The sequence below is a fragment of the Buteo buteo genome, chromosome 18, assembly GCF_964188355.1.
Source record: "Buteo buteo chromosome 18, bButBut1.hap1.1, whole genome shotgun sequence".
Taxonomy (NCBI): Eukaryota; Metazoa; Chordata; class Aves; order Accipitriformes; family Accipitridae; genus Buteo; species Buteo buteo.
Genome location: NC_134188.1, coordinates 25613023 through 25636503, shown reverse-complemented (window position 1 = coordinate 25636503; position 23481 = coordinate 25613023). Strand labels below are relative to the sequence as shown.

Genomic DNA, 23481 nt, shown 5'->3' with positions numbered 1-23481 from the left:
TAGTTGGTAGCTCCAGAACCTCTGGAGATCAAGCTCACCACAGGCTACGTGGTGGGGAGGAATCCTTTCCCCTGAAGTAAGGAAGCTTTTGCATATGGATTGCAGCTTTTCCAAAGCTCTAAGATTCAGTCCTGTGGATCTCACCCTTTGCAACTGCCGCCTGTCAGCGGTGTCAAGCTTAGGACCTTCTGGAGCTCAAAGCACTGGAGCTTTAGCTAAGACTACACCCACTCATTTCCCTATGGCTCAGAAACGAAGAAGCTTCCTAGCAAGAAGTATTATGGCAAATGACACAGAACAGATGCTAACTCACATGGATGACTCCCTTAATGTAGTCACAGATGGGAATATTTCATCTAAAGCTCCTCACCTCCTTCCTCCCTCACTGGTCCCCTTTGGACTGCACTGAAGCAGGCATGTCTTGGCTTTCTTTCATTTCGTTTCTTAGTTTTTAGGAATTGCCTAAAGGCTGAAGCCCTGCCAACTTCGTAAGGCTCTGGTGGCATCTGCAGCATTTGTGGCCAGTCCATATATCTTCACTCAGTTATTGCCTTCATATATAAAACCTCTTCTTGTAACAGGTATTCAGCTGCTGCCCTTCACTGTCAAAGCAGGTGCACCTTAGTGGCTGTGTATTTCTAGGGCATTAAGGATACAACCTGGCTGTTCCAAAGAGAAATGAGTTTTTCTATTGCCTTCAAATGATGTGAAAGAGGAGCTGGGGGGCTGGAACTCAGCCTGATGAAGACAGTCAGTGCAGAGGTCTTGTGTACCAACCTCCCAGCCCTGCTAATAGATGCTTTGGGCCAGTCCATTATGCCGTGGAAGCTCAGCCCTTCATTAATGTTCTGGCAATAAAACAAAAAAAACATTTCTACTCCATTGCATTTCCAGGCATGCAGATAAACCAAACATTTGTGGTTTTGCACAGCCTCTATGAAGTCAAAGAAACAGTAAATAAAAAGCACGTAGCAAGAAAAATCCCCAATCCCAAATGCAAAAAGAAAACCAAACAAAAAAAAAACCCAACTCCACAGTCTACGCTTCTAATTTAGAAAGCAACTGGGGAGAAGGAGAGGAAACTTGTCAGAGCCAGAGAAGTCCTTGCAAACACAGACAGTGACAGGAGGTTGACATCTTCCTGAATGCAACTGATTGGATCAAACCCACTGAAACTCCAGTGAACCCAAATGACAAATATTCTTAGTGACAAAGCTCCAATTTAGGAGTCTCTCTTTCATCTTGTTTTCTTGTCATTACTTTTTCTCCTTTTTATTGCATTTCCCAGCTAAGGTTCTGAGTTGCACTACCTCCTATCTGAGCCTGACATACTTTCACATAATGCAAAGGCTCTCTGTGAAGAGCTCAGACTGACAAAGAATTACAAAAACTTACTTCCCTAAGCGGGTGATGCTGGGGTACATATGGCCTTTCATTATGCCTGTTACACTCCCCCAAACTCAAAAAGAAGACATTTCACCATATGAGAATTATTTTTTCTTCCTAGCTATTCCAGTGACCTGTACCCTGACGCTGTCCCCATTTTACTTTCTTGGTTAATTCCCACCCATTTTTCCTTCTACCCTCCTCCTCTTGTTACCCTGCTTCTCATGTCTGTACTTCCCCTGTCTACAGCTATAACAGCTCATGCAGAAGTCTGCGCGACTCTGCTTTGTGATTAATGGCTCCCAGTTCTGATGACTGATTGCCTACGCCAGTTTTAATCACGCCAGCTTCATTTGCTATTGAATCATCTGGAAATGGCACTTGTGGCTCACTGTGTAACAACATGCAACAAGACAGGGAGCGGCATAAGAATTCTCCACTGGTTGGCTTACCTATGTCTGAAATCTTTATTTCTGACAGAAGACAGGAAAGCAGGGAATAGAAGAAAGAATGAGGTGTTAGCAGCTCAGTTCGATGCATTATTAGCAGATTGAAAACTTGACAGTAACTGTATCATACAATGCAATAATAAATAAAGACTTAGCTGGAATGACACTGATATATTTTATATTGGATATTACTTGGCAGTGAGCTCACTTATGTACCGCTGCATATCACAAAGGAAGTGTGATCTCACCTGCTTGGAGTTATTCACTTATGCAAGAGATAGGACCAGACAGACTTTATCATTCAGAGCAGTACTGAGCTAAATATATGTAGATGCAGATATCTTTACAGTTTTTTTCACTCTCAGTCAAAGCAATACTTTGTGATTTACAAAGGTAACTTAACAGTTGCACAGTTATGGGTGGCAGTTCATTGCCGTAACCTCATGAACTCTAGCCCAGAGGACTGAAATTATGCCGAGCTGGACATTTTTCATGGGTCTAGTTACATTCTCAGCTCCAGTTATCTGCGACCCACAATACATTTGTTTTCCTCTCTGCAACGGAACGCTACACTCAAGACACCCCTCCGAACAAAACCCAAAAGCCAAACAGTGAGGGTGTTAATCTCCAAGGAGATGCTGATTTGAGAAGACACAAGCAAACTCCATTTAGTCCAAAAGCAATGGCTTTCCCCCATAGCTTTTAGTCAGCCGGCATCCAAACCCCCTTACTTTATAGCACACCAGAGTGAAGAAATGTTTATTAGATCCAGTAACCTAAGTGTTTGCACAGATGAAGCAGCAATCGTTCCAGCAGATTTAACTCTGGAGTAAATTTAACTCTGTGGCTCTACACAAAAGCCAGTAAGGCCACTCTGTCAAGGCTTCCAATTTTCTCCTTTCCAATGAGGAAACACTCTGCAAAACCTCCGCTGTGTCTGGTATTTCCACTGACAATGAAACAGGGATCGGGTTTTCAAAATTGTACTTCTGGGAATGAGATATTAATCCCACTCAGTTGCAATGGGATTTGGGCCCCAAATCACCTAGGCTCTTCTGGAAATCTCACCTTTGGTCGTTAAAATAACTTTCTGGCACTGGAAGAATATTAAATTCTTTAACGTGGACCAGGTCTGAAGATTTGTCCCAGCTTCCCACCTTACAAACATGAGAGATATTATGTTCTCGTATATCATGTAACAGAATAGCAAGAATCAGGTTCTTGCTTATTTACTCAAAAGGTACCCCGGCCCTCTGAGATGTGACTGCAAACATCTCATTGTGGGCTTCCTAATTGAATGACTCCTCCTGATTTCTTTGTTGCCCTGTGAGCATACCAAGACAGCTATTCTGTAAGTGCCAGCCTTGTGATGGCTGTCTGGATTTTTTTTCTCATACACCATGATATACGATGATGGTTCTGTGTGCCAAATAAGACCTTCATCAAGGTCTAATGACTGTGGCGTGTTTGTAAATGAGGGACTAATGGGATCTTGCACCAATTTTCCTGCAGATCAGCTCTTTCATTTTTACCTGTGGCCTTGTGGAGCAAATGGAAATAAAAAGCAATGCTGTATGGGACCCTGCTGCTCTAGGAAGCTGTCTAGTAAGCTTCCACATGGCAGTCTTTGCAGAAATAGAGCCTTACTTTTATCCTCAGCAGCCAGGACATTAAGTCTGAGTAGAGCAGGAAGTTTCTTACTTTGGAAGATTCTCATTTTCAGGCCAGATCTGAAGAGTTAAATGGAAATGTGAACCTTCCTACCACGCTAACCTCATATTGACCTCTTAGGACCTCAGGTCAGGCCATTCAAGCAGAGAAGACTCATTCAGAAACACTCATTTAACTCTACTGACTTTCCTGGAGTGAGTCTTGTCTGGCCACGCAGAGGCCAGAATCAGGCCCTGGTGCTTTGAAATGGGTAATTGTATTCATTGTGGAAATTTTAGATAGGAAAAATACCCCCAGTGAGGTCAATTTGAAATTTTGATTCAGTCACAATCTATTTCATTTTCTCAGAACTTGTGACAAATCTATACTTTTCCCTCTCCTTCCTTGTTTTTAAGGGACGTTCCTTCCCCATCCTGCCTATTTCTCCTAAATTTTTTTTCCCTTTGTTATTTCGGGTTAAAAGGAAATACTTCACTTACTTTCATCCATCTGTATGTTCACCCTGACACTGCTATTCAGTTGGGAACTGATGGGAGCTGATACATTTGTCCCCCCAAAAACAACTAGAAAAAGCCAGTCTGTGACTACCTAGAGTGATCATCCTGTCTTAATTATGAATGATCATCTGTCCTGATTAACCTCTACATATCATCATCGGTGCTCTGTCCTTCCAAGTTTAGGTTATCTCAGAGGCTGACTGTTAATTTTAAGAATTCCCACTGGTCTCTAACAACATGAAAAGGTAGACATCAACACAGTTTGATCTAGCAGCACAGAAATGTGTCAATATTTTTGGTGTGTGATTCAATTCTGGATGAACTTGTTAAACCTGTGTTTCTCTGGTGTAAATCAAAGTCAGCAGAGTTGCAGAAGAGGCAAATCTGGACAGCTTTTTTTCTGTTTTGCTGTGGTTTTTTAAAGAATTGTGCTCATTTCCCTTTTGGGTACATAAGATTTCTGCAGAACTTAAAGGCATAATTATAATGGCCACATTCAGCACAGTGTACCTCAGCTCCAGTATGTTGGTGACATTGCCAGAGGGAAAGATCCTTCGGATGTAGTTGAAATCTCCAACATAAAGACTTCCATCAGACCCACATGTTAGGGCAACAGGAGCCAGGAGTTTGTTCCCATCTGCAAGACCATTGCAACTTGGACAAGAAATGCTACGTCTGCGGCCGTTGCCCATAATGCTTCCGATTACAGGCGGCTGCTGGGAAATAAACTGGTTTTCCCCATTTCCTTTATGCAAGATGCCTAGAGAGAGAAAACAGTAATAAGGACATTAAAGAGAGACAGGGAAACTGAGACCAAAGGGAGCACAAACTGGCAATGCTAGATGCCAGCTGGGGTATTTGTCAAGTAGCAAGCAGGTTTATCATCTTTCATAGTATTGTTTTGTGATGGTTTCAAATGATGAGCCTCTTATCTGAAGTATTTTTTATAGACCCATTACATTTGCTGCAGAACCAAAGTACGTAGGGAGAACAAGACTGTCTTTACCTTTGAATGAAATACACTTTTCAGCATCTCATGAATGTTCACCTGCCCTTTCTGTCCCTCCTTGCCCTGTAATTTGCAGCCTACCAGGTAAAAAAAGAAATTACATAGAGCATGGAAAAATAAGGGACAGGAAGACCATGGCACATTCTCTAGAGAAATGTTTCATCTGCAAAGCTTTAGAGGAGCTCTGCTTATGTTCCCTGTAAGTGTAGCGTTTTCAGCAGGGATGTGGGCTGAATCAGAGGTTTGCTCCCATACCACCGCTATCATCCAGAGGGACACAGTGCTTCCATCTTTTGGACGTGTTCTGATCAGCTTTCAAGCCTCCCTGCTGCAGTCTTGAGCAGCCTTCAAGGACTCTGGCACCTTCCATTTTCCCTTATGACCCATGAAGCTTCTCGTTTCTGCAAGTACTCTTGCACATTGGTGGATGAGTCTATGTGGATTTATGCTCAGTGGTAGGTCCAATCTGAATAGGGTCCCCTTTTTGTTATATTAGGAATATTTTCCTTGTTAATACCCTTCTTTTGGGACACTACAAAGTTAGACATGACAACACTGAACTACTTCATGATGGCCAGATTCTTTTGCATTTACACACACCAAATTGTTTCTAAATGTAAGTTACTAGAAATAATTTGTTAGCAAAATACATGAGAGAGTACATGTGTTGGTCAGGTTTCTTTCCTTTTTTTTTTCTTGAATTCTTAGCAATAGGAAGCAACCGGTCCTTGCAACACTGCATTATTCCTGTTATGTGTTACAACCTACCACTTTGTATGTTGAGGGCATGGTGTTTGTCCAGGGTCCATCCTCCAAGTTTGGAAGCATCAATTTCATAACCCTGAAGCACAGCTGTCCTCTTCTCCCACAGGATCAAGTCAGGACAGGATTCATACTCATAACCTACTGAAACTACAAACAAGAGAGAAACAAAAGACCTCCCCAGATTAGTAACCCAGAAATGCACAGTTAGCACACAAAGAGTTTCAGCTGAGCAGGGGTAAGAGCATTTCTACAGGTGACTGACAATTTCATTTAAAATGCCATCATCACAACACAGAGTCCTAATACTTTTCTCTTTAAAAGCCATCCCGCATTTAAAAAGGTCAACACAGTTGTAGATGTTGGGCAAATGTGCTAAATATTCAAAAGGCACTGTTTTAAAGACATATTTTAAAACAATGAGTATTCGAGAGTGTAAACCACTGCTGGACTCCTAAATGGGAGCATTACTCCTATCTGCTGTCTGTGATCAATGACTGCATATCAGGAACTTGCTAAAAATCAAGGCCTTTCTTGGAAAGTAAAGTCTTACACAAATGAGGCATGGGGCAGCAAGTACATCAGAGACAGAAGTCTTAGACCAGGTTGACTTGTGGTCATTGTTAATGTGAAAAGGGTTTGCTTGCCATGACGCCTAATTACACCCTTTCAGGAGTAACTCTGCCAAATGCATTGGAGTTGCTTAAGAGCAAAATGATGTCAGTAGAAGGAAAATCATGGGTTTGCCAGAATAATGACTCCTTTATGGTTTTCTCAGAAGAAGCAGGACCAGTTTCATTGGTCTGCTTTTCTTCTGCCCTACCTGATCTTTTCAGCGCTAACAGCTGAAGCAGAGCAGAACTGCAAGTTCTACACAAATGGAAAGTAGTTACATAGCTCTTATTTTTTTTTACTAGATAAAAATAAAGGTCTGATCTAACAAGTTTCCCAGCCTCCTTGAAAAGTGCTGAATACTAAGCGAAGTCAGGATCTTCCATCAAACATAGCCTTTTGCAGAATCAGACAGTATCAGAGGAAGATGTTATTTAGGAAATGAAGGCTTGATATTTTTCACTGTTCTAGAGGTGGGAATCATTGAAAGCCTGAATGCTGCTGTCCTCAGACCTGCTTGAGTACTCTGGGGCTGCAGAGTTGCATCATGGAGCACTCCAGGATTCATTGGTGAGAGGAAGGGAAAGCCTGCATGAGAGGAAGGCATCTATTCTTCCTCCTAGAAAATAAGGCACCCTATAGCTCCTCTAAAGAGACTTATCTTCCGTTGGGCTATGAGGCATCAGCAAACGACCCTTCTGTCAACAAGAGCTCTATTTGCTCATTTGGGATCTCTCCCATTTTGCTGATATCATTTCCTTGGCAGCCTGAAAGGTCTAGACTAGACCGGTTTGAAGATCTGTAACTGAATGTCCTCTGCTTGTTGATCAGATGGGAAGCAATCACTGCAGACCTGCATCACCCCTGCTCACCGTAGGCTCAAAGTACCCCCTTCCCTCCAGCACCGTCACGCAGGGCTCACTGGGTGCAGTCTGCGATGGCAGTGGGAAGAGGAATGAAGCGTGTCTCTGCATACATCCACAGCGCAGATTCCTGCCCCACGGGGGACTTCAGCTCCTGCTCCTCTAGAGCGGGTGGCGTGGGCCACAATGCTTGGTGCTGGGGATGTGGCCCATCATGGAGCATGCAGAGCCTTCCTATTCTCTGCCTTGCAGCTTCTGAGAGTCTTTTGCAGATGGAAATGAATGCACAAAGTACAAGGGAGAAGACCGTCACACCCCAGTTTGGGATGGCGTTCTTGAATGGGTAACGAAGGGGAAACTAAGATTAGAGCAATCCTGAAGGTCAGGCACAAGGAGGAGTAGAGATCAGGGCTCAGTTCTAGGGATTTCTTTCAAAGCAGTGTTGACAGCTTTTGACTATAGGTGAGAGGCAGACAAACGCCTCTGGTCCCAGTTCATTCCTTCTACATGAATATGATGGTAGCAGCTCAGGATATATCTGCTGGGCCATGAGCCAGAGAACAGATAAGTATTCATCTGTTGGGGAAATGTGTGCTGTCTGAACAGCTGGGCCCCATCCTCTCCAAGGAAACAGCAGTGAATCAGCAGGGACCATTTTATGTATTAGCAGTTGGACCATACCGATCTAGGACAAGGTCTGTGCATTACCACTTAGCTGCTTCTAAAAAGAGCCACAAGCCCTGGGGTCACTTACCGAAGGCTTCCGAGAGCCCATACACCTTCTGGCTGTAGACGTCTGTCTTATCCCAGATGAAATAATAGGACAGGTCTGGAGCAGCTGCAAACCACTTTCTGAACAGGCGTCCCTCGACGGCCACCATGAGGTGGACTTTCATGAGGTTGAAGGGGATGGTGGGGTGGGTCATGCTGATCCTCAGGACTGATTTGTAGCCAGCTGTGCGACTGCTCAGGTAACTCACTTTTATTTTACTACCGGAAACATTAATCTCTTCCTGTAGAGCCTGTGGAAAAGCAATCCAGGAGGTGTTAAATTAGCAGCGAGCAGACAGGGAGAGGCAGCGAAGCTGTAATTTATCAAACACACCTTTATAAAAGCTCTGGTAGACATGTCTGAAAAAACACATCTAGTAGGCATCAAGTATGAAATCATATATGTAATTTATAGGGTTAGTTGTGGAAGCTAAGGAATGCCCCCCTCTTTCTCCATCTCTGTTATGTGGGAGAACAGGAGACCAAAGTATCACATTTAAGTCAGTGTTTACAATGGGACTTACTGTTAAAAGAAGTCCCAGGACCCATGGTGAAAGGAGCTTGGGGTCTGAGATTATTCCAGCCCATCAGTTTAGCTTCCTTTTTCTGTCTTTTATCTTGGTAGGTTTCTATGGCTGCTAGTTTTTGTCTCCTGGCTTCTTTTTCCCAGTAAAATATCAAGCCCTACTTGGCCTGGATCCTTATGGATGTTCCCCAGCCCCAATCATAACCTGCCATTCTCTCCATGTTATTAGTGAATCCTGCTGCCACCCTCTCTCCTCTGACTTCCCCATCTCTCCTTCTTTGAAACTGCTCCTCTCCCACCTCACCTGTGACCCTCTTTGCCTGATCTACTTCTAGCCTTTTTTTTCCTGTGTCCTTATTTTCTGACCTCACATTTGTTCCTACTTACCCTGGTCCTTGCTTAAAATTCCCTCCCCTCTCACCTGTGTGATGAAGCTTTTGGCCTGACCTAACACCATCAACCCTTTTCCCTTCCCTTGCATTCTCCCTTCCCTTTCTTTTCCAATTTCCTCTGTATCCTAGGTGAGTTGCTTCATTTTCTCCTCCAGCCATGAGTGTGGGTATTTCTGACTGACTGGGACAGTTACCTCACAGGTCTGCATTCCCGTACAAAATTTCACAGAAGACTGGAGAAAGAGCAGGGAAAGTTTTGTCTGGTCCTGTTCTGCTTTGAGATTGAGAAGTCTCAGTAAAGATGGGATTTTCAGGTAATTTACCTGCTAAAATATAACCAGATCTTAACATTTCTTTTATTATTTTTTTTTTCCAGCTGGAGAAATGCAGGGAAATTTTCTGGAAAGCAATACAATGTCCATCCCCAACACCATGCTGATTTTCCTATGCAAAATACTGATAAAAAAGGGCATTTCTTTCTTAAATCTTAGGAGAAAAATAAATTAGCTGTCACTTTCCAGAAAATTTCACTATTAGGTAAGTACCCAACATGGACATTTTCAGCACAAGCCGGCAACCTTTGGCAAAGTTTGAAAGATGACAGTAGAAGCTTAGCAGTGAGCTGGAAAACTTGGTCTGATAATGGGATGTGTCTGAAGGTCACAGCTGGCACTGTTCTCTCCTGCGCCACTTCTGAAACACTTCGGTGTGCTGGACCCTAAATGAGCTGTGAAAATACTTCCCTAACAATAATCAGCTTTTGTAATATGAAGGGCATGGAGGCTTGAAGGCAGGTGGGTCAAGAGATCCACCCGTCAGGAGAGGATCACAGCCAGCCTGGTGTCCTCCGAGCTACGTGGCTCTATACTCAACTCCTCCTATGTGGGAGCACAAACTTCCCTGGCGTGACAAGGTGCTCCTCTCTTACAGGTCTTCTCTTTAGCATTATCGATAACGATAAATCTTGTCATCTGCCCCCTGAAAAGACCTCTTCTAAGCTATTATCCAAGGCCCAACACTTTTTCGAGTGATAACTTACAGCCTCTGAGCGTTGCAGCACTTGACAAACAGACACATCCAGAAGTTAAAGCGCTGTTCCACTGTGCTCATAAATATTTACTTTCTCTAATGCAGCCTTTTCAATTTACATATCTCAGTGCTTAGGAGGCTGAAAAATGACAGAACTGGGAAAACCCAGGAATTTTAAAATATATTTTATGAGCTCAGCAACAATCTGGGCTGGGACCAGGCTCCACCAGAGACCAGCTGAGCCAAGCTGCAGTAAAGGTGGTCCCTTGTATCAAATCTGTCTTCATATGTAACCCCTCTAGGAAAAAGCCAGGCAGAAATAATTGTCACGGAGGTACTATTTGCAATGTCTGGTTCAAATCCCTGTCAGAAATAATTATTTCTCTCTGTCGTGATCTGTCTCTGCTGTCTACCATTCCAGAGAAAGGGTCAGCACAGCCGTACCAAGGCACTGAGCAGCACAAGGGGCTGCGTTTAAAGGCACCTGCTTCAAGATAGGGTTCAAACTGTGATTCAGTTTATCCAAAACACATTTGTAGTGTGTAAGTAGTGATAAACCAGCAACAAAGCAGGGCATTGGTGGGGGCAGTATAATCCAGTAGGACATCAGTGGGAGAAGAGGGGAAAAATAAGCTTTAAAATACTCTGAATGCACCAAAAGTAACAACAGCTGAATTGTGCCCTTATTTCTGTTTGATAATTGCTCTTTGGACCAGATAAATTCATATGCTGCATCTGGGGTCCTTGTGAAAGACTAGGGCTCTTAGAGTTTATCACAGCCTAACCAATATAGTCTGCTCTTTAAAAGTTGTCCAGCCACCAGGCTGGTCAGGCAGAAGAGCTGGTTCTTCAGGCTTGCTTGGGATTTTCACAATTTAGCAATTTTCACTGCCGTGTTCCCTTCACTCCTGGGTGTTGATCTATGCTTATGTTAGTAGCAATTCTTTCACTGTTTGCATGAGACAATGTAGAAAATCTTGTTTCTGTGTGCTGGGTTACACATTTCTCTTACAGTAACTCTTCACTCTGCCAGCAGACAAGGCAAGGAACAATCAATCTTTTTTTTTTTTATATGATGCTCAGAAGGAATTTCGAGAAAGAAAAGCATTTAAGGTCTGATTCAGGGGCCTTATCATAGACAACTAGTGCTTTTGAGATGTTCTGTGGTATCCAAAACTTCTGGAAGGGGAGGACAGATCTGACATGGACCTTCTTGAGATCTCCGCCTTTCTGAAGCTACAGCTGGAGGCCTGAAAGGACACTTCAGGGCATCTTAAATGACACCAAATCTGTCTTTAGGGACCTGAATCAAACACTTAAAATGTGTTATTTGGTCTTTTGAATGCATCCAGGTAGAGGGCACTGCATTTATTTGTTGGAGCTCATGACGTTCCTGTCTGCCCACTTGTCAAAATCTCTTTCCCAGCCCTGCCATCCTCTTGTCAACTCCTCTCAGCTATGTGCTCACACCTTTTATATTTAACATTTCTCTGCTGAGAACTGCATACTATAAAATGCAGCTGCAGAAACTGCCAGCTAGGTTATTTTTTGTTGTATGTATATCCAGTATAGGAATGAAAAGTAGTCCACTTATGAACTGAAGTACAGTCAGGACTCTGCCATAAGTGAGATTCTCTTGTATACTCCTGCACCACAAACTCTGTTAACCTTCAGCTGCCAATATTTGAGGTAGAATACTGTTTTATAGGTTTTAGGTGAATCATCTGGCACGTGGGAAAAGTACTGCTCATCATGGGATTCATCTTATCTAAACTTAGGAACCTAAAAGTTAGGAGTCTCCTCTGAACTACTCTTCTAGGTCTCTACATGGCAAACGAGCAGAGATAGGCTCTTTAGAAGGTTGGTGTTGCCATATAAACTTAAGAGTGGGAATCAATTCCAGTTTAAGATATCTAAATCTGGATGTCAACATGTAAGTGTGTGCGTGTGAGGTAGGCATGTAAGCATCAATTGTAGTCAGTGGAGATCTAACCGATACCATCAGTGGGAACCAGATACCTTCAAGATGGTCAGCTTAATTGATCTGTAGTTTCCACTGACAATATTGATTAGATTTCTGTCAGCTTTAATGGGAGCTTGGACATCCAGCACACATCAAGACGACTGTGTGTGAACACCTTATTTAGGTGCCATAATCTCAAAATGAATCCCACTTAGGTCTTAGTTAGATTCCATAACTACAGGTGTCTAGTGCGATTTGGGATGTCCAAGTTATCTGACATGCACAAGGGTTTGGCAGATATAATGTAGGACACTGATAGGGGGATCATTCTGGACTGGCAATTGGAGGCCAAACAGGATATCCGTGGGACATTTCAAATGGCACTAAACATCTATGATGAAGGTGGTGAAACCCTGGCCCAGGTTTTCCAGAGAGGTGGTCGATGCTCCATCCCTGGAAACATTCAAGATCAGGCTGGACGGGGCTCTGAGCAACCTGATCTGGTTGAAGATGTCCCTGCTCATGGCAGGGGGGTTGGACTAGATGACCTTGAAAGGTCCCTTCCAACCCAAAGTGTTCTATGATTCTATGATCTACAGTCAAGAAACTGTATCAAACTATTGCTTATCATCAGCATCCCTGGCTGCTTTCACAGTCAATAAACAGGCATGCACTCTTATTGAAGAGGAGTTTTAGAATGTTTTAGTTCAATAGATATAATTAACACAATCTAATGAGTATCCTACCAAATTATAAGTGAGGTTATGATTATAGTTGCACTGTATCAGATATTTGCTTCTTTCCTAGGCAGCACTGAACATTACCTTTTTATGGTGTTTGTTGGTTTAGGAAAAAAGCGATGTGAAAACTGAATAAAGTATTTGCAATTTGATGGACTTTACAAGATATGGGACTTCATTAGTAATTATGCTGGGATAAACCTGGTGACTGTAATTGGAAATTAGTGTGAGAAAGGATCACAGGATTTGGTCCAGAGGGAAAGGTAAGAGACAACTAGCTTTATTTGTTGCTGGGTTCAGTACCTGGTGTATTAAAAGTAGAAGATATAAACTTACTCCTTTCCTCACTAACGCGACTGCAACCCCAATGGAGTCCAAGCAGGAAGCACACAATTTGTCCCTACATTTGTTATTATTTCTACCTTGGCAGCCTATTATTTGCCACTAAAAGCAATACCCAGGACATGCCAAATGCTGGCATCTAAAACCCAGGGAACAACATGCCTGAAAAAGGAAAGTTTGAATGCTGCTACATCCATGTATTTCAACGCAGTGAGTATTTTTAAGGAAAATGGATAATTCAGTTGTTTAGACTATTCAGTTTAAAACCCAACTTGCCATTCGGCAAAATACTTTGCATCCACAGCAAGTTGTTAACCTACTTTATCTGACTGCCCCTTCCTTAAAAAAGAAAATGGGTATGAGAAATTAAAAGTAACCCTCGCTTTGTTCATCTATCCCAAATGTCATGAAACGCAATAAAACCTAGGTGCTCCGCAGGCTGGCCATTTGCCAGCCGTCTGTTGGCTGACTGCACATCTCAGCGGCTTGGTAGAGTGAGGGGTATGCTTCAAACCCTGAGAAAGTTCACACCCGATACTCCGTCACTGAGATCCATAATGCCCAGTGGGTGAAATTTGCTCCTGAACAGGAGAAAGGCATTAGAGCGTAAGCGATCCATCAGCTTCGTGCTGGGCGTATTGAATGCCAAAGGGCTGCCCGAAGACCTGTTGTGGGTCACACGAGGGTCCCAGCCCACCTCCTGTGGAAGAGAGGTGAAAGCAAAGCAGAACCAACATAGGATTTTGTTGTCAGCGACAAGTGCTTTGCCTCCATCTCTCAGGAATAAGGGGAAAAAAAACCTGGCAAAGTGTGCACTTGTGAGTGAGCGCTCCTGGCAAACGTCTGAAAAATGGTGCAACAAACTAGGAATGCTTCTTTTTAGGAAAGCACCAGAATAGTTGCGTTTGTGTTGCTCAAAGCAGGCAAAGGAAGCACAGAAAGGAGATGGATTATTTTCTCCTTGGCTCAGATGGTTCATACCTGGATTTCAGGAACAATAGGACCTTTCTCCGAGCAGGAACTTGCAAAAGCTGTCAGCGGAGATGGAGAGACCACAGGGTTGGGCCGGGCGAAGTTACTGAGGTCACAGCTTGGGATCTCATTCTCTTCATGCCTCATGACTATGGTTTCCATCACGAAGAAGCGATCCCATGGCAGCCACAGCGTGTGCTCCTGGGTGATGAAGGGAGCCCGCTCAAAGTGCAGGATAATGGAGATCCCACCAATGGTAACGAGATCAAAGCTGTTTTAAGAGATGGAATACAAAGTTAGTGCAAGCACCACCGTGTCTGTCTGTAACAATTCCCCAGCTAGGGCCCCCAGAAAAATAATTGCAAGAAATTTCATCAGCCATGTTTTACAAGCCTAAAACCTACAGCCCAAAGAGGCTTTAGTTGAGTAAAAGCAAGTGGCAGAGGCAGGAGTACAAACTCCGCTTCTTTGCATGTTGTCCTCATGTATATTAAAAAACATACTTATCCCTTTTTTTTTGAGACAAATATTTATCTTTGATAGTGCTTTTCTAGTTGTGTTTGACCATACATACTTATTTTCTTTTTTTTTTTTAATAAGTATTTATCATCCAAATGCAGTCACAAATTGGATCAATTCACATGATGAAATAAACTATTTGGAGAGCGGTTTCTCTGACACACCACCATATAAACTGTCTTGGCATCACTGCTAACCTGACTAACACCTAATGCAACCCAGAGAACATGTGGAGCCCAGTTGGGGACTGAGCGTAGCGTACTAGGCTCAGGGAAGAAAGGAATGCCTTGCAGGCAGTCTCTGTACCACAGCACTCAGCACATAGTCTTTTTTGACTCTTAATCATTTAGAACAGGGCAGATAACTTACTACTTCTGGTCTGCAACTTCACCCTATGCTACCTCCAGCCAAGTGGCTTTTCTGCCTGTGTTAGTGTTGGAGAATATTATGTCAGGCTAACAGATAGCCCTCCGGAGTTGTGTGAAAGGATGTTACCTTGGTAAGGAAAATATTCGTCCCCTGGAGGTAAAGATGTTGGGATAGGGTTTTGGGTTTTTTTCTTAGTTTTGTTTTTCTTAGTTTTGTATTTAAACTTCACATCTTGTCAGAGATGGAGATTTTATGCAGCACCACAGGATGTATCTACTATGTACAGACTCAAAAAAAAGGTGTTAACTGAAAAAGGAAGGGATTTTAACACAATTTGAAGACCTCTCATTTTTGCTTCTTTGTTTTTTCTCAGTATCTGTTCAGTTGCGATGCCAAACGAGTGTTTCAGGCAAAGAAAGTTTTCTCATCCCTGCTTCTGACTTTCGATGCTTGGTGCTAGTGTATGGCAGTCTCACACAGACTTTAAGCATGTGAAGAGGCTCGCTGGCTTCAACAGAGCTGCTCATGTGCTTAAAAGCCACATGCTTAAGTACTTCTCTGTGCATGAGAACTAGGTTCTGAAAGCACTCTGACAGCCCAAAGCCAGATTTGATGCACTTTGTAATTACAAGGTAAAGAAAGAAGCTGAAAAAAAGTATTTAAAATTATTTTTTAAATTAATTATGAGGCTTTCAGATTGGCTGCAAAAATCCCAGAGGAGCAACAATGGGTATAAACTATTTCTAAAAAAAACTCTTTGGCAAGCAGTCATTCAGGAGAACCTTCTGGTTTTTTTTATGACCAATAGACTGAGGTGCCATTTAGTAAATATAATTATGAAAACAAAGTTCTTCAGGATTAAATTGAGTCCATGGGAGGGAGTGGAAAGCATTTTAAAAAGCTAAAGACATGTTTATTCTACCACTCAAGTGGGGGCATCAGCTTCCCAGACCTATGGAGCTTGGCTTGCAACAGCCTGACGAGTAACTTGCTCGTTCGTGCCAGCAAAGCTCCGCAGCATTTGTACTTTGATGAGAACATTTTTAACAGTCAATTAGCATTTGGCAAGCCCTTTAGCTAGGAAGGAGAAGCTTGCTCTGCATGAATCTGGGCACTGAAAGGGGCAACGGGAGGAAAGAAGCAAACATTACAAATGATGCTCAACAAGATTTTAGGCAAGTGGGAAGAGTTTTTATTCGGAAACACTTCTGTTTCACTCCTTTGTGAGCGGTTCTTGGCTTCATTGAGCCTGGGTCAGGGATGGTAACCTGCTGGGAGGAAACATCCTTGCCTCTCCTGCATCCCCAAAGCAGGATGCAGAAGGGAAAGCACCACCTCCATGTCAGGCTCCAGCAGCTGTGAAAACAGAGATAGGCAGTATTTTTTAGCAGGCGCTGTTGCTCATGAGCTGGTTTTCCCAGAATCACAGGGTGCAGCTTTGAAGTTACCTTGATGAGCTGAACAAAAGCTAAAACTAAAACCAAACAGAAAAACCCAAACTGAAAACACCTTCCTCCCAGCTTCCCTCAGTGAAATTAAATTTAACAAGAGCAAAACCGTCTTGGGATTGAAGGAACGAGATAATTTTATTTCCGGTTTTGCTGCTGATCTCTGACATCTTTTTTATCACTCTGAAAAAAATCATACTTGTTGTATAGTCATATTGTTCTGTTTTTCTTAAAAGGTTCTGGAGACACAGGCCAAAGGATAAAATTCTCTATTTATCCACAAAGCAGGTTCCAAAAAAAAAAAAAAACCAACCCACAGAAAGGTGTAACCTTTTCTCATCTCTTTGCTCTGAAAGTTCATCTACTTGGTCTTTCTGAGAGACCCATGCCAAAGTTGCTGAATGTGATGGCAGGTACACAATACCGAAAAAGTCTCGAGACTTTCCTGCTGGTTTATTAACACCGTGCCTACAACCATGGGATACTGAGGACTTGCAGCCTTTATAAACTGCCAGTTGAGTGAAACTTAAAGCTTTATTTAAAAATGTGGTTTATCAACCAGTACTGATACTTTGATCCACCTATTAACTTTGCTTTACAGAGAAATGCATACAACAGAGTGGTTTGAGAGTTGTCATTTTATCTCCATGCCCTGTTATCTGAAAAAAGTCTGTCCCCCAATAATTAGGCTAAAAACACATGCAAGCCTTGAAGTTATCAACGTTTTGCTCAGACTAAGTAATGTGACTTAAACAGGACCAGGATTTCCCTATTAGAGGCTGTACCTGAGTACTGTAATAGGAGTGAAACCTACTTGCAGAGACCTGGAATATAGCGAATCCACTTATAGGGCTGAAAAAATCAGTTCACTGTAATTCTAAAACTGAAATTTTACTTATGATACTCATTTTGAAACTTGGTCGTGCCAACCCCTGCCTCCCCCCCCCCCCCCAAAAAAAAAAGCAAACCTGAAGCAACAAAATCAGCTTAGGAACCAATCTAGCTAAACTGATGCAATTCTGTCTTTAAACTCCCTTACTTTAAAACCACAGTTATTGCCCTGCTATCAGTAAACTGATTTGCTAAATCAATTTAAGGCAACTCGATGCACGTTTTCAAGAATAGATATTCCTATGGTGAATATGCCAAATAATAAAGCCAGTGAGTTTTATGCAGTTATCTCATAACCCCTGGAACAAGGTAACTGCTTGCATGTGTGCTCCCATTTTTCCTCCAAATCAGAATGACACTGAAGATGGTCCAGATGACCCCATATAACTGTGCACTGCTATGGACTGGGAATGCATGCAGCCTGCTACTGTAGTTCAGGAGAAACTACTTCTTGCTGAAGAGCATCAACTTCTTAAAACAAAGTGACTCAATCACATGAAAATTGCATTGTGAAAAAGCTGATGAGAAAGAGTCATGCTCTATTCAGAAAATTACTGAAAAGCATCAAAACACATAATAGAAAATGTAATAGCAATAATTCTTTACACAATTTTGAAAGTGCTTTACAAATAGTGCTTAATAAATGCTACAACAATCAGTAAGGAAGGCAAGTAAATGTTATCTCCCTTTCACAGGCTGGTTGGCTGGTCTAGGAAGGTTAAGAGATGCATCTAATGCTACCTGCTAAATCAGCAGCGAGACTAGGATTAGAAATAAGGGATGGCTGACATCATTTTCTGCCCTGACAATTTTAGTCTGAATGCTCTTAAGTACTTCAAGGTAATTTTAAGAAGACCTCACCACTGGATTTTGGTGTTCTTTAAGAGAAGGGCTTTCACTTGTCCATTTATTACCTCCGGAGTACGCGGACGCACTGCTGCACCCATTCATTTAAGAAAATATCTGCATGTATGCCTCAGCCAATTTTGGAAGGCAATGTTAAATGTTGGTCGTGCACCAGACGTGCACAAGGTTTCCGCAGAAGCAGGTTGATTTGAGAGGAAGGTGAAGAAATCAGAAGAGCTGACACCACGCAGCCTGGGATTACACTGACCACCAGCCGCTGCTGACAGAAATCCCAGCTTCAGGATGAATCCCACTTGGTCACAGATTCCCTGCTCTGAGACAGCAGATCTCTGTCATTTTTATCATTTGGAGCTGAGTATCTGTCAGGGGCTGAGTCAGCAAATTGCAGCACTGAGCTCCTTGAAACTAATTTAACTTCTGGAGGCTGGCAGCCGGCCCTGAGGAACCGGCAGTCCACCGAAGGTCGGTGGAGCATACTGATGCTCCAGCTGCATTGCTTTCTGCCCTGAGTCCCCTGCTCAGCTGCAGGTTGGGAAGGACATCCCTAGCTTGAACTGCCTGTAGAAGTAGGATTATAGCAGGGGGGATTTGCCTTTCACCATCCAAGAACTGGAAAGAAAGAGTTACTCAAATATTACAAAGGTCTGGAGCTCGGATAGCAGTGCCCATCTCCGTGCTCTGTCCCTGTTTAGCTTACTGGTATGTTTACTGTCTAGAGGTGAAATTTAAGATAAAGCCCCTCTCTGTTAGGTACAGTGCAATTAAGAGATGGTCCCTTCCTCAAAGTACTTGTAATCTAAATGAAAGATTACACACGGTAGTTGGGTATTGTATATATGACAAGGAAACAGATGAAAAAAAAGATTTTGGCAGGCATTATTGTCCAGGAATTTTGCAGGCATATTTATCTGTTCTAATAGACACAGATTTTGTGCTGGTCTATACACAGCAATCTGATCTTGAGAGTGCAGTTTGGATCTCACTTTCACTCAAAGTAGGTTCAGTAAGGTTGACAGAGATACTCATAGCATAAATGTTCAAGACTTTCTCCTTTTTGCAGTAATGCCTAAGCTTCGGACAATACAGAGGCACCAGCTCCAGAGGCATCCTTTTCCGAAAGAGACCACTAGTTTTCCTGGGATGCCTCTTTATTACCTGGATTTTATTGTCACGTCATCCAAGAGGTGGAGCATCACTCGGAAAGTCTCCTAGTCACATCAGTGTTACAGTAGGTGCAAACTCCCCTGAGCATCAATAAGGTGACATTAAGCACAGGTTGCTAGCACATGTTCCTCTCTTTCATTCTAATTCTATCAGCTTCTCTGGCCAAGTCAAACCTTTAATGAAAGTTGTGGATTGGAGAAGTGCTAAATTCTATAAATCCTCTCCCAAGTGCTAGTGGTTAGTAGTCAATACATACGAGCATGTGCAGCTGGAATGTTTCATTTTTGTTCTTAAAAGAAAGGGAGCCATTAGCACTGACAGACAGAAGATAAGCTGAAAGACTTTCCCAATTTGCAATGCTTTTGTTTTGGTTGAGCGTGATTGCTCTGATTTTAAGCACTTGCCTCCGATACAACCATAATCTTAATGACTTCTTCCTAATCATTTCAACATGAATTAGCAAGAATAGAGCTGTTGGGAGCAGAAGGCATCTTTTCTTTACGTGCATGGGCACTGCATTGCCCAATTGTTGGCTAAAGGTTCTAGGTGATATCACAAAATTAATAATACTAAATAATAAAAATAAGAATAGAACTGAATAGAATACACTATTTCAGTTGGGAGGGACCTACAACAATCATCTAGTCCAACTGCCTGACCACTTCAGGGCTGACCAAAAGTTAAAGCATGTTGTTAAGGGCATTTTCCAAATGCCTCTTAAACACTGACAGGCTTGGGGCATCGACCACCTCTCTAGGAAACCTGTTCCAGTGTTTGACCACCCTCTCAGTAAAGAAATGCTTCCTAATATCCAGTCTAAACCTTCCTGATGCAGCTTTGAGCCATTCCCGCACATCCTATCACTGGACACCAGGGAGAAGAGCTCAGCACCTCCCTCTCCACGTCCCCTCCTCAGGGAGCTGCAGAGAGCAATGAGGTCGCTCCTCAGCCTCCTTTTCTCCAAACTAGACAAACCCAAAGCCCTTAGCTGCTCCTCACAGGACATGCCTTCCAGCCCTGTCACCAGCTTTGTTGCCCTCCTCTGGATGCATTCAAGGTCCTTCACATCCTTCTTCAGTTGTGGGGCCCAGAACTGCAGACAGTACTCCAGGTGAGGCCGCACCAACGCTGAATACAGCGGGATAATCCCCTCTTTTGACCGGCTGGTTGTGCTGTGTTCGATGCACCCCAGGATGGAGTTTGCCTTCTTGGCTGCCAGGACACACACAGCTGACTCGTGTTGACCCTGCTGCCGACCAGCACCCCCAGACCCCTTTCTGCAGGGCTGCTCTCCAGCCACTCCTCTCCCAATTTATATTTGTGCCTGGTACTACTCTGTCCTAGGTGCAGAATATGGCATTTGGACTTGTTAAATTTCATCCCATTAATACTAGCCTGATGCTCCAGTCTATCTAGATCCCTCTGCAAGGCCTCTTGTCCCTCAAGAGAGTCAACAGCACCTCCCAGTTTGGTATCATCAGTGAACTTGCTAACGGTGCATTCAACTCCTGCATTGATATGGTTGATAAATATATTGAACAGGACTGGCCTAGAATTGAACCCTGAGGAACACCACTGGTGACCAGTCACCAGTCAGATGTAGCCCCATAACAACTAACAATAATGCATCAACATCTTCAAAATGCATCAAAAAACGTGCTCTTGGAAGGAGTTTCTCTCTAGTATCGGTGGTAATAATGCTGTAACGGCTGCTTGAACACTCTAAATCCTATAAAGACATCCTACCTGCCATCTTGTCTGCTGATTGTGTATCCAAAAAGAGGATTGTTGACAAAGCTGATGTTCACACCAACTAGAGGGGTCCCATCTGCTGTCATCACCTGGCCTCGAATCACACATGCGTGTCTGCAAGAAGGAGAAAAATGGTAAGAAATAGTAAGTCTTTTGACAAATTCAGTTTTTTCCTCTACTTCTGTGGCTCAGAATACCTACGGGTTAGAAAGCCCAGGCCCTTAAGTCCTGGAAAGCTGGGGGCCATGCTGTGTGTCTTGATGATGGGATGCTGCTCCTGAAGACTTTCATGGGAGTTGTGTAAGAACATTTGATACCTAAAATGAGGTTTACCTTTATCCTACTCTGGAAGAGCAAGTGCTGCAGCATATACTTCAATAACTATGGACTTCTGTAGGATTCACAACATCGCATTGGAATTTACAATAACCAACTAAGTTTCACAGTGTCTTGACAATATTGCCCTCATTAAAGGCAAAGCACATTTTAAAATCAAAGAGAACAGAAACCTACCAAGCACTGCATGAACATATTTAAGGCACAACAGCCACAGAAGCACCCTGACCAAGGCTTGATGGCCCATTTCTTCCACGCTTGGGAAAACCATGACAGATAATTTGCTAGGTTCAAATAGCTTCCCTACAAACTGCTTGGGGAACTGAGCACACTAACAGGACAGGCTTTTTCTTCCCATCCTTTTCTTTCAAAGTTTGGTGGATTGCACTGTTTTATAGGCTACATCTATTCCAATTACTCTATCCTCTCTAATGTGCTCTTTTATCTAAGGATTTCAAGGATCTTTACAAACATTAATACTGCAAGAAAGGTATTTTACAGAGAGAGGAAATAAAGCACAGAGTGATTTTCAGTTGTCCAAGGTCAGTCAGAAAATCTGCAGTAAAACCAAAGACAGATTTTCTAGGTTCTTATTCCAAAGTCTGTTTCCAGAGCTCTAAGTCATTACTACATTGCTACCTTAGGAGCTTCCTGTAAAGACAAAGCATCCCATGTCTCTGAGAGTGTCTGAACCCAATTTTTGGCTGAAGGTAACTATTTTTCTGAGCAGCAACAGCAAATTGTGGTGTCAGTGTGCTAAAGTGACCCAGTGAGTGATTTTCCTAACTGCTGTCCTGCTGGAGAGCCAATGATTGAAAGCCAATGTTTCTACAGGTGCAGGACCAGATCTCAGCCAGAGTAAATCACCCCAGCTGCACTTGCTATCTACCCACCTCAACTGAGAAATGTCGCTTTACCGGTTCACTGAGGCAAAGGATGATATCTGCAAAGTTTTGTAAAGGTGATTTCATAAACATGAATTATCAGGGAGAGATCAAGTTATCTTCTTATAGTCCACCTAAAAGTCTGATACTGTGTAATGCAAGGAGATGATAATGTATAACTTCTGTTTAATAAGGGCTGCAGTATTTGTATATTCTACAGTACAAAAACCAGACCATTTGCCAGGGAGTCTTGAACAAAACTCCTACTGATCTAAATGGAGAGCTCCATTATTAACAAAAATTCTCTAAGCATTACCAGAATGTGTTGGCAATCTATAATGTGACTGGATTCATATGCAATTTTGGAACAGGCCACAGGAAAATGAGATCATGGAAATGAATTTTCTGTTACTGAGTTTTCTCTGACATATCATCGCTGACTTGTTAGGAGTCATATAGGAAAAGACTTGGACCCATCTTGGAGTTAACAATATTCTTAATACTTCTATTGCTTCTCCCATTGAAGGTTCCAACTCAGCTTCCCATATACAACAAATTTAAAATAATATTCCAGTACAGCATTATGCACATCACTCTCTAACACGCAGGCAAAGCATAACTCAAAGGATCACAAGGCCATGGAATATGCTTGGAAAAATATCAGTGCTTGGAAAAATGTCAATGCTTGGAATAACCCCACTGAAGTCAACAGGTCACCAAGTGTAGTGCAATTTTTGCATGAAGTGAATGTGTTTGATCGCGTCTGAGCTAAGTGCAGAAGCTGGGCCTTCTCTTCCCAGATTTTTCCATGATCCCCTCCACCTGGCCCCATGTCCTCATCCATCCTTTAGAGAGACCCGAGGAAGGGTCTGAAACTGCCTTCTCTCAGCTTCTCACCAAGCGGCTGCACATTTTGTGAAAGGCAAGGAATCACTACAGGCTGTTGCTTGAAGACTGAGACCTGAGCATGAGGGACTCGGTATTCTGAATTACTGACAGCATATTCAAACCAACACTGGGACTCCAAATGTTTTAAAATGCTTAAGAGACAAGATCATACATTTTTGCGAACCCAAAAAGAACATTTCCACCTGTTGTTTTTTCCTTCCAAGAGTTAAAAGCAAGCAAAGGAAAAAATACAACATGTTGCAGATGTCCCTCCTGCTGTCCTACACAAAACACATGTCCAAGCAGTTGCAAACTTGTAAGTAATATTGCAAGCCTAGATCCTCAGCTCATGTTAATGGGAGGATGTGCTTTATATCAG

The 23481-nt window shown here is 42.7% G+C and overlaps 1 protein-coding gene across 1 annotated transcript in view; it reads right to left on the bottom strand.

The window, feature by feature from the left end:
• TENM4 (teneurin transmembrane protein 4) overlaps positions 1 to 23481 on the bottom strand; it is a 598102-nt gene that overhangs the window by 65162 nt on the left and 509459 nt on the right. The window contains exons 19-24 of the mRNA XM_075050174.1: positions 20989 to 21108; positions 13994 to 14255; positions 8004 to 8271; positions 5781 to 5924; positions 4514 to 4763; positions 1839 to 1859 (exon numbers count right to left, since the gene is read on the bottom strand). Of these exons, the coding sequence (XP_074906275.1) occupies positions 1839 to 1859; positions 4514 to 4763; positions 5781 to 5924; positions 8004 to 8271; positions 13994 to 14255; positions 20989 to 21108 (1065 nt within the window). The remainder of the gene's footprint in view (positions 1 to 1838; positions 1860 to 4513; positions 4764 to 5780; positions 5925 to 8003; positions 8272 to 13993; positions 14256 to 20988; positions 21109 to 23481) is intronic.